Source organism: Pleuronectes platessa, chromosome 18, assembly GCF_947347685.1.
Source record: "Pleuronectes platessa chromosome 18, fPlePla1.1, whole genome shotgun sequence".
Taxonomy (NCBI): Eukaryota; Metazoa; Chordata; class Actinopteri; order Pleuronectiformes; family Pleuronectidae; genus Pleuronectes; species Pleuronectes platessa.
Genome location: NC_070643.1, coordinates 11,250,433 through 11,262,708, shown reverse-complemented (window position 1 = coordinate 11,262,708; position 12,276 = coordinate 11,250,433). Strand labels below are relative to the sequence as shown.

At 43.8% G+C, this 12,276-nt stretch overlaps 1 protein-coding gene across 1 annotated transcript in view; it reads left to right on the top strand.

Moving 5' to 3' along the window:
- The window catches only part of LOC128462158 (cytoplasmic dynein 1 intermediate chain 1), a 56,688-nt gene that overhangs the window by 33,969 nt on the left and 10,443 nt on the right, over positions 1-12,276 (top strand). Inside the window, exons 12-15 of the mRNA XM_053447458.1 lie at positions 8,236-8,382; positions 10,260-10,373; positions 10,700-10,833; positions 11,325-11,469. Of these exons, the coding sequence (XP_053303433.1) occupies positions 8,236-8,382; positions 10,260-10,373; positions 10,700-10,833; positions 11,325-11,469 (540 nt within the window). The remainder of the gene's footprint in view (positions 1-8,235; positions 8,383-10,259; positions 10,374-10,699; positions 10,834-11,324; positions 11,470-12,276) is intronic.

Genomic DNA, 12,276 nt, shown 5'->3' with positions numbered 1-12,276 from the left:
TGGGTTGGGTTTGTACTTCAGTAAAGGGGCTACTGCTGCTGTGCCTTCCCCACATCACGGCCGTCCCGGCAGTTGAACCCATCATCGCCCCGTCCCAGTTGGGTCCAATCTTGTAACTTCACACCAGCCTCTCAAGTGGGCGAAGTCCGACCACATTAAAGGGCCTGTTTGACTTAAAACCTCTGCCGAAACCCCCAAACCACACGCCTCTCTGCAGCAGCCCCCGCCGCTACTGTCATATCCCATTGGACTCAGTCATATTTTTATTAATATCTCGCTGCTGAGCGTCGCTCCGAAGGCCTTTGGCACTTTCAGAAAGGTTGAGTAAGAGCAGCGGAGCAGTCAGGGAGGAGAGGGAGTGAGAGGGACAGAGAACACAGAGAGAGAGAGAGAGAGAGAGAGAGAGAGAGAGAGAGAGAGAGAGAGAGACAAGCAGTAGCATTATTTATAAGCTTTATCCGAGATGGAACCCATGTGAAGCAGCATTGTGTCCAAAAGCTTAGCAGAGAAATCCTCCAAGTGCTCACTGAGCAGATGGTTAAGACTGTGCGACTGTATTTGATTTGTGATATATGACACAGATGTAGCTACTGGTGAGGAACAGTCAGGGCTCTATTTTTACAATCCTGTAAGTACATGGTCTTAAACTTATGGAGCAAGTGCATTTTGGCTACAAGGTTGCAGTGTCAGGTGCAATGTTTCAAAAGGTTTGTGATTCGCTTGATTATTCATTGGTGTTTTTGGCATAAAATGCAATAAAATAGGGTGTCATCCCCCATTCCTTTAAAAGCCCATTGGTGGATTGCTGTTATTGGCAGATTAACCAGGTAGCAAGAAGGAAAAAGCTTCTCTGCACAGGAAACAATTCTGCTCATGTGCAAAGTGAAAGTGCACAACCAAACCATCTCAAGCAACTGTAGGATTCCAAACACACACAGTTGTGCACATGTTGCACACCAGCAATTTTGCAGGCACATATTTCTATCCTGTTAATGTGTCCTTAAAATAACAGTGGAATCCTGCGTCACTGACTTCAGACCAGTTTTATATTTGTCAGTCGTTCTGCATCTTTCTGCTGCCTCAACATAGCGATGTGCCAGCAACATGCGCCTGACCACAACTCTCTCAAGACCCACACGCCCATGGGTACTCAGAGTGCATTCGTATTTAACCATGTGGCTGCCGGATGGGACAATGACAACTGTGTGTTTCAGAGACTGGCAAAGAAGTTGTGCGACTTTGCACCTTGTGTTAGATAGAGGTCGTAGAGTGTTGAATTTGGATTAATTTGTCCAACTTTGACTTTGCTGATTGACGTAACTTTATGTGTAAATCGCCATGTAATGAAATAGAGAAACACAAACTTAATTGGTTATATCATGTATTAATAGGTTGCAGCACAAGCAGACAGTTCCTCCCAGGCTGCCATAGTTACAAGTGTCTGTTGATCATGGTGTTGTTAGTGAGAAGAGCTTTGAAAAACTTCCTGAGAGACGTAAATTACAAACTAAATTAGTTCTTGAAATATTCACTCTGGAGAACTTTAGACTGTTTTCAAAAAAGTGATTTTGAAAGGATGAAATGATTTAGTTACTGAAGCAGAATTTGTACCAGAGACGAATTGAATAGAGATCTGGGTGGTAGGGTTGAACCAGCAAAAGTGAAAATATGAGCCGAGCAAACAAACAAGATATGGAAAGTAAAGGGAGAGGAGCTGCAGAAGGGACAGAGGGAGAGAGAGAGCGAGAGAGCAAGAGAGAGAGAGAGAGAGAGAGAGAGACAGAAAGGCCTGTTTGTGCTCCGAAGAACCTCCTCCTCCTCGTGCTTTCACTCCGGCAAACCCTCATTCTTTGCTCGGTGAAATGGAGACTGGGCTTGGTATTTCTCTCTCCTTGCCAGAAACCGCAGAGTGACAAAATCTGTGGGGTGTCATAAACGAGCAAAGCCGGGGGGAGAGAGGGAGGAGGAAGGTGGTTGCTGGGGCGGGGGGGGAGGTAGGCCGAGGAGGGAGAAGGGATGCAAGAGAAAGACAGTGGGATCCATCTGGTCCTGATAAGGCGGGGAGTGGAAAACACATGTGTGCGGTGAGCGAAGTGGGGGGAAGACGGGATGGAGCATGGATCTACGATATACTGTCAGTTGTGCCCTATCAGCCCCCCCACCCCCCTCGCCTCCCCCCCTTTTCTTCTCACCACAGCACTCCTCCTCCGTCTCTACCTTCCTGAGTCGACTGGAGCAACAGTTTGTTGCCCGAGGAAAAAGAACGAGAGACAGAGAGGAGGAGGCCACAAAGGAGGGAGTGTTCCCCTTCTCTCTTCGACTCTGTCATTCCTTCAAATCTCCCTAATCCCTCGCTGGGTGCCATCTTTCATCACTGCCTACCATGTGTGTATTATCCTCTACAGAACACTTCCCATTAATATAATAAGGGCTGCCAGAAGCACTTAGCCTTGTGAGCCTGTGTGAGATATGGGAGATGATACTTTGTGTGGGTGAGTTTCTCCCACACACACACACACACACACACACACACACACACACACAGCAGCAGCAGACCTTGCCCGAGGAGAGAAATGAAACCCACTGTTCTGACTGCGAAAGTGTCTCCCCTGCAAAACTTTCACAATTCATCTCGGGGCCCATACACCAAAGTGACTGTCGCCGCCGCTTTTCCATCCGGGAGCTGTCATTCCCCCCTCCCCTCCCCCCCTCCCCCTCCCCCCCCTCCCATCACGTCCACATCCTCTTCGTCTGGGCTGGCAGGAGATGACTTGGCAGGTGTCTGACCCGCGCTGCATGTGAGATGAGAACCGTGCACAGAACCACTCTGCGTTTTGGAAATGAAAAGTCGGGCTCAGTGGTGTGTCAGCCCCGATATGGAGATGCAATCATAGCGGGAGTCGCGCCGACAGGAGAGTTGTTGAGGTGTTATTTAGACAGATGTGGTGCGTGTATGACTGGTATGTCCAGGCTTATGAATGTGAAATGAAGAGGAGCTGCAGGGGAGAGGGAGGTCCGTGTGTGGCTGCATCTGATTTAAGGGAAAAGTTCCACGTTATGGGAAGTAGACTATTGTAAGACGCTCATAGACACAGAGTTACATGAGAAGGTCTGTGCCACTCCTGTGTGTGCAGCTCTACAGCCAACACCTGCTAAGTAGCTCTGTCCAAAACATTTGTGTTGCACCAGCTCCATGAACCAGGGGAGTGTCCACTGGCATGTCAGCTGTTCAGGCTGTTACACATTTATTATACAGTCATGTAACTCTTGGCTATATCTGTCCATCCATCCATCCATCCATCCATCCATCCTTCTGTCCTTCTGTCCTTCTGTCAATCCATCATTACTTTATTCATTCGTTCTACACTCTTATTTCCTTGGCACTCTGTGTGCTGCACTTTTTCTACACCATGTTGCATTTTGTGTATGTCCTTATTAATTTGAGTTTTTTCTTTGAATCATTCAAAGACACACAGACAAAGCGAGATGAAGAATGTCTTAGGTTCTGGCACGTTCATGAGGTCCAACATGGCGCACTGGGAAAAAAAACAATGGGAAAGGAGTCAATCATCTTTATTTAGAAGGTTTACCCAGGAGTAAAAAAAAACTGCAAATACCTGCTAATTTTCATTGTAAAATATCTGTTAGTGTATTCAAACTATTCACTCAATTCTGAATGATATCCCTTACAAATACAATCGTTTATACAATTGTGTTTGCTCTCTGACATTGCCTGTATTTGGGGCAATGATGGCAGTGCCTCATACTTGAATGAATAAAAAGTCGAGCGAAAGACATGAGCATAAACCCGGCTTCCTATAATTCAGCTCTAAATTCAGTCAATAATGTCCTACATGACATCTAAACTGAGAACCCGTCAAACTGTTCCCCCAGAGCTTAAATCATAAACTTCCTCATGGAGCGGGACAAATTGATCTTATTTCAGCGCCTAATGACATACAGGGGATTTAAGAGGTCTAACTCCAAAGCATATGTGCAGATTTGACATGTGATTAGAGGCATTTAGAGAGACTGGCTTTTATTCTGAGTCCAAGTCGTGGCTGGCAGGCGCCTCTGACTGCACAGTCGGGACAAAGTTGGGCTAATTTTCAGTAGCTCTCTCACTAAGCCTGACAGTACGTGAGGGAATGATGGCGTACACTGTGGTTTCTTAAAAAACGGGACTCGGAGTTCAGTCGGGATTTAAAGATGCACAGTGATAAGATCAGGGGTTAAACTAACATATGGAGTAAATAGAGGGGTCTCTTGATCCAGCTTATTTCTCATGTGAGATGTTTAGGGGGAGAACAGTCGGAATGTTTTCTGCCTTTGTGTTTATATGCTTCTGGATTTGTATGTTTCCTATAAATCTTTGATGGTGTTAATGGTCAAAGTAGAGCCATGATAAGATCGTATAGATACAGGTCTCTATTGTGAGGTTAAAGATAACAGTCTGTCATATTTAAAACTCTAAAAAGAAATGGTTTCATGGTTACTGTCACTTCAGGCAAATAGATCCGCCTTTACTAGCTCTTTCGAAATAACTTTTCACGTGCCGGCTCCTGGCTACATCTATTTAGTCTGTTTGGAGTAATCTGATTCACAGAATTAACTTAACCCGACAAAGAAACACACATTGCTTGTCGTAAGTGTGTAAGTGTGTGTGTGCAAGGATGTTTCATTTATTATTCCGTCTCTGCTTTCCTGAGTCCAGTGTCCTCCAGGTTTAGTGTCTCTGCTTTCTGACGACTGATAAATGGTTTCAGTGGTGAGCTGTACCTAGTTAGTACTTCTGTTCATGTGGGTTTTTGTGAACTTGGATGACAGGGAGGGCAGGACTTGGGTTTTATTAGCCCACTGATGGAGTCTGGGGGAACTGACCTCAGACAGGAGCCTGTCAGACGACCACAGAGGGCAAAGATCGTCCCAAAATTCAGAGATTTTCAAAGTCATCAGGTTCACTGCAGAGTCGACCACATGGATTTGAGTGTGTGAAGTTTTATTGTCTTTCAGTACTTCTTGGACTAGTCCCTAAATCAATAGGTCAGGATAGTTTATATTTATGTCCTTTTACACAGTTACAGTTGTGTGAGCTTCATAGATTATTTTAATACACTTAAAGTGACTTTAATATACATATTCCACATAGAATACCCCGGAGGGGGCGACTATAGATCCAACAATTATAGAAACTCCTGGTGAGTCCATCAGATCTTGTGCACTAACACATGCTATTAAGCCCAAAAGGCTTGATCCCTTTTTATCTGACAGTGTAAATAAACATTTCGGAGAGTGCCTCCCCTGTGGCTGACGAGCGACTTTATTTTTACCCCCAGAGTTCAGTTTATTTTGAGTCTTGACATTTGAAGCGACTCTGTTCGTCTGGAAGCCGTGACTCCTCAGGAGAAACACAAAAAAGAAAAAAAGAGAGAGAGAGAGAGAGAGAGAGAAAGAGAGTGCAGTGTTTTCTTTCCCTCTGGTTTGTTTTCCAGTCTCCTTTCAAAATGAACTGGGGTTTTGAGTTGGCTGCTTCCCACATGCTGTGGTGGTGGGGATGGAGGGAGAGAGAGAGAGGGAGGGAGGGAGAGAAGTGAAAAAGAAATGAAAAATAAGACAAATGTTTTACTGTGGTAGATTTTTAGATTCTCTCAGTCTCCATCAGATATTCATATCTAACCACTGAGAGCCATTGCAAATTATTTGCAACAGTTATTTTTGAAATGATGATGCCTCCAACACAGTTTGTTTGTCTCTTGATTTGTTGATTTACTTTTAGAAGTTTGTAATATATATCTGAACAACTCTGACATTATGAGACTCTGGACTGAAAAGAATATCAAGGGATGTTGATAATGACGTTAAACTCAACACAAGCGTTGGTTTGACCTTTAAGTGAATAACTTCTGAAATAAGAAATTACTCTGTTCCTCTCACATGTAAATCATTTGTATCATTTCAGTCTATTAGAGTTGAACCTTTCAACCGTCTTCCCTCGGCCTCTTTGCTTGACAACGCAGGTAAATCAATAGAAATCTGCCCGGACCTCAGAAAAACAATTGAATTGTGGAACTCTACTGTTCTGTTTCATCCATGGGAGAAGTTTGTGTTGACAACGTGCTTTGCTGCAGGAAGGACTGGTGCACGCTGGGAGTACTCAGTAGTTGTTAATACTTTATTACTGATGAGTCAGGCTACACTCATCTTAAAAACTTGGCCTTCATTCACTTTGACAACATCTGTCCACAGACAGACGTATAAACACCTGGCAAAAACACCTCAGTGGCAGTTCATGCTAACCATCACATTTACCTTGATGACACACAAACGGGCTCACACACACACACACACACACACACACAGACACACACACACCAACTAGTTGAAAACAACACCATCCTCACTGTCACAGCTGGCAACAAATTGTATGGAAACTTCTGACCCGCTGTGAATACGATGAAAGAAATAAAAGCTGATTCCATCCGCTGTGACTGGGACATTTCACGTTCTCAAAATAAACTATTGATCCTATCTGACCTGAGACGGGGAATGTTGATGAGGGTTAAGTAGAAATGTGAAGTTGGAGCAAGGTTAATGCTAAAATCTGAGATGTTGATCATCATTTGGTCACCATTATTGATTTTTTACTCCTGAGTCATTATTAAAAATGGTTATTATAGTGGTCATTTAGTTAATCATAGATCCATCTCGGAACCCATCAGGAATCATATCAAGAAGAAGAAGCATCGTGGGCAACTTCCAATATTTTGGGGCTGCCAGTGTAGACAAGAGACTCCATCTTCTGTTTCTCTGTACACTGTCAACAGTCTGACTAGATTCTTTCATCACATCAGACGAATACTTCTCGATACTTTTTCTAGTTGTTTTAGGTCCACAACACATTTGGGCTAAACTGTATTAACAGTGACCTGCATATAAGCTGCACGCCGATGCATTTCGATCACTGTGCTGTGTTTCAGCTCTTCTGCTCTCATCACCTGCGGGCAACCAAAGCCTGCTCATATCTTGTCCCTCACCTTCAGGTTCTGTATGTTCACATGTAGAATCTGTTCATAGATATTAATCATATATGAATGTGTTCCCAATTCTAATTGAATTCTGAAATTCATGTTCACTGTAGCGTGACTTTGTATTTAACAGCCTATTACAACTGTTAGCATCATTAAGCTTTATAACATTTGAAATAAATCTCAGGTCGTCATCGCCTTGTTAACGCACTGAGTCATTCAGTTAATAAATGACAAGATTGTCTCCAGACACTGTCTCAGAGCTGTTGTCACAACAACACAATGTGTGACATATCGTTTTCAGGAACACTAAACCTGTCAACAAAATCTACGAGGGCATTAGGCAACCGTTCTTTTTTAGAAATCCTCCCTGCATGTTGTTCTAGTTTCACTGTTTCTAATTGTGATTTGTGTCTCAGAGCTTCTTGTTGACTGCTCTCTTGGCCCCGTCGAGCCTGTAAATGCACTTAATATGCTGCTTTACCAGATGGATGCATGGAGGGAGGCTTCAATTTGTCAATGCACAACTCCGCTCGCCCTCCTGTCGCTGCACGTAGCTGAAACCTTTTCTCATAACTCCTCGGCTCTGATGCTCCGGCGGCTCTGGGTCACGAGAGGCGAGCCGATGCACACAGGAGCCCGTATGGGACAAGCAGCCGAGAGGAACCAAAACTCAATAAACACGGTCACTGGGGAGGGAGGGAGTTCAAGGGTGCGCTTGTCATGATGGAGGCTACAGTGAGCGCTCCAGTGGCTGCCTGGGGTTTGATGCTGTAATGTGAAACGGCTGCGGGGAAGAAGACTACAATTCCCCCCTTTGTCTGGTCTCCGCCCCGGCATCAGCCCTCTCCCCTCTCCTCGGCGGACCCTCTCCGTAGCCAACCTCATCATCTCCTTCTCTCCGTCTATCTCCCCCCCATGTCTGCCACCCATCACGACGCCTTGATCCCCCGTTCGCGCTCACCCTCCGTCTAGCATTACCGTCCTCGCTTCATGTGCTGTAGTTCTTTGCTATTTTCTCGCCGTCTCCTGTTTTTATCGTGACGTCTTATCTGAGCAAACTATTCCTCTGCTCACCATCTTCCTCCTTCTGTCAGTTCCTGATAAAACTTTGTTTTCCTTAAACTTTCCAGTAAAACAACCTCACACCACAGTAATATTCAGTGGACCGCTCATCCTCTCCCCCTCTCTCTTCCTCTCTCTTCCTCAGTCTCCAGTGGTGTCTGTGGGCTTCGCCAGGTTTCATCCCAACCTGGTGGTGGGGGGGACGTACTCGGGGCAGATTGTGCTGTGGGACAACCGCAGTCACCGCCGGACGCCTGTGCAGAGGACTCCCCTGTCTGCTGCTGCACATACAGTAAGGCTGGATCCCTGTATGACCTTACATCAAGAGCCATGACTAACTGGCTCGACAATTTGTGAACATGTCACGAATAATCTTAGAATGCAAAAGAAGTTGAAAAACAAAGATCCTGGGATCGCCCCTTCGTACAGATCTTCAGTTTTGTTGAAAACAGTTCATTCGTTTTTGCATAATCCAAACAAAAAAAAGTACGGGGGCCAAACACAACCTCCTTGGTGGAAGTAACAACGTAAAGCATTATGATATAACACAGATATTACATTTAGATATAAAATATTGGTATTGTTGACTAATACTAAACATTAATAGACCAGTGTGTAAAAGTGATTTAGTATTAAACCTATGTATACAGCCTGCATGTTGCTTTTTCTTCTGACACAAGTAAAAGTGAATCTTCAGAAAAGTTTGAATATCTATTCAACGCTTGTTTGTCGAGCAGAAATGTCAAACCTTTTCCTCTTTTAGCTCTCAACTGGAAGATGATCTGCTTCTCCCTGTTTTTTTTCAGTATGACCTCCACATCTTTCACTGTTTATAAGACAAAACTAGCAGTTTACAAACATGAACATGCGGAAATTGTATTTCGGGTAGTGGAAAATGTTTGCTGGCATTTTATTGGCTAATTAATTAATTTACAACTATTACAATTAATTGTAAGTTGCATCTCAAGTTGCAGCTGATTTGAAATGCTAAGCTCTGACCTTTATGAAAAAGAACTCCCTGGTGTTCTCTAATCATTTGCATTCAAAGTGATTTTGTAGCAACACGACTAAGGAGAGTTAAAGCTCCTGACACCTTGGTTACGGATTTGATTTGAACAATGTGATTAGATTTTCATTACTCGGAGAAAAGATGTCCCACGGTATGAAAGGTAGGTGGAAGGTACTAAGAGATTTGCATACAAAAAAGATTGGTAACGTGTGTGTTTGTGTGTAAGCTCATGTAAAGGTGGCTTTTAATATAAGAATATCTGTATAAGAGTCAGCAACACGTTTTCATCATAAAATATTTTCATGAATTAACTCTGCAGCTTTGAGACTCAATATTATTACAATGACACACACACACACACACACACACACAAACAAGGTCCATGGGAGCAGTCATACTTCAGATGAACAGCTCAGTAAAGACCCTTGAAAATTTCCTGACCACCAAACTATCAATAATCCTATAATCTGTAGCTGTTTGTAATTACAGATCACACACACACACACACACACACACACACACACACACACACACACACACACACACACACACACACACACACACACACACACACACACACACACACACACTCTCTCACACACACACACACACACACACACACACTCTGCATGCTGTAGGTTTAAAGTGTCTATGGACAGTAATGAGGCTGCCGGGCTCGTCCTCTCCTCTCTCAGTGAGTCCAGACAGCTAACATGGCCCTGATTACTGAATGGATTCTTTGTTCAGCCCAGTACACAAATCAATTACTACCCAGTAATGACATAATGGTTTCACACACTCCTGTGGATGTGGACAACGGTGCGTGTCCCAGACGTGCAGTCATTTGAAAGGACGACTGCACAGTGGCATGTGAGGTGTCCATTTACCAATGACGTCATGTATTTTATTTTATTTTCCTGACAGCCTGGAATCATCAAAATATATATTTTCGCAAGAAACATAATGTATGGGATGTTTATGCCTCTAATCAAACTGATAATTAGGAATGTGATCGGAGGATGGAAGCGTTTCAGGAGAGAACTGTTGTAATCATATGTGAGTCAGATGACGTTTAAATTACAGGAGCGATGCCACAAGTTCCCATTCATATCATCAATGTGCGTATCTGTTTGTGTGTGTGCTCACGTGTGTTTGTGTAGCACCCGGTGTACTGCATAAACGTGGTCGGCACCCAGAATGCCAACAACCTGATCACAGTGTCCACGGACGGCAGGATGTGCTCCTGGAGTCTGGACATGTTGTCGCAGCCGCAGGTACACACAACGAAACACAACACAACACAACCCACCGTCCACTCACACAGTATCTACTCACCCCTATGCCGATGGAGGGGTGGGGGACGTGTTTGAGTCCACACAACACTTTAGGAGTTTCAGGGTCTAACAGCGTTGCAGTCAAATCCAAATTAATTGAAGTCAATGGTGAACGATTCTTCAAACATAAGAACTATCCCTGTAATTATCATAAAAGTCTGATAGACTGATAAACTGATAAATCATACCTGCAATTCCACATGTACAGTATTTGCTCTAATTGTTGATGCATGTGTGTGTGTGTGTGTGTGTGTGTGTTTGTGTAGGAGACCATGGAACTGGTGTACAATAAATCCAAACCGGTGGCGGTGACAGGCATGGCCTTCCCCACGGGAGACGTTAACAACTACGTGGTGGGGAGTGAGGAGGGCACAGTTTACACTGCATCCAGACACGGCAGGTTGGTGCACACACACACACACACACACACACACACACACACACACACACACACACACACACACACACACACACACAGGAACACGTGCACTCAAACAGAGTCACACATATATTTGTATAGTGAGTGTTTACTGGTGCTTTAAGTCTTTATTTCCTTTTGTTAATTTTCATGATCTAGAGTTACAGTATGACATTAAAATTAAGATCAACGGAGCCGAGGCACGTTGAGGTTTTTCTAAAGCAATTATATAACTGTGTGGATTTTGCTTTGCACTGAAACATTTGGACTCAGATTAACTGGTTTCACTTGACAGAATGTTTTGCTTGTTTTAAAGAAAATGTATTTAATTTAAAGAGTCAATCATTTTAACTCAATCAAACTAAATGTATGTGCTGTCAAAGATGTGTTTTTCTATTGGCCCACAAACCCTTTCATTTTGATAAGGATAATGATTAAGTGGTGAGTTTTACACTGGTGTCGTCCCTCCATAGTAAGGCAGGTATCTGTGAGATGTTCGAGGGCCACCAGGGGCCAGTGACGGGCGTCAGCTGTCACGGCGCAGTGGGCACGGTGGACTTCTCCCACCTCTTCATCACATCATCATTCGACTGGACTGTCAAACTCTGGAGCACCAAGGTATTATGTTTGTGTGCGTGTGTGTGTGTGTGCGTGTGTGTGTGTGTGTGTGTGTGTTTGTGTGTGAGTGAAAGAGAGGATGTGTGGGGGGTTGATTGTGGACTTAGGGGGATGAAGCTGAGTACAGCAGGTGAGCAACTTTTTAAAAATCAGTCTCTAACTACGTGTGTGACTCTGTGTGTCGAAATTTTGTTGGTGAGTTCTATTACTGGGTATATGGATATTGTGTGTGTGTGCGTGTGAGTGCGTGTGGGCAATGAAGTGATCCCATAGCAAACTAGAAGGCACACAGTAGAGTTCATAACTCCACAAAGGACCAACAGTCCTTTTATGAAAGCACATTTCATTTCTTTAGATCCAGATTTTTATGTGGAATTGCACCAAATTACACAGACTCACAATTAGCAGTCCCCTAAACATGCCAAATTGTTTTCATCAAGATCCTTGAATCATCCTTAAACAGTCTTATTCCTCAATGTGAAAGGAAGTGAAACTTAATTCCTGGGGTCTCCCTCTGATCCAGATCCTAACAAACTTCACCTTCCTAGGTTGGTCCAGTAGTTTTTGCGTAAACTCGCTAAATAACAGACGACCAAATAAAGAGGTTACAACACATTGTGTGTTTGTTGTGTTGAAATTGTGTAAATCCCCTGACTCAGAGCATCAGACTAAACAGCTCTGACACTGAGTCAGTGACAAGCTGAACTCTTTGCTGCAAACCACATCGTTGTGGATCACTGGTTCATTTAACCTGAGTTAAACCTGTCAGGCAGTTTAGTCTCAGGCTCTTCCATCAGAAAGACAGAA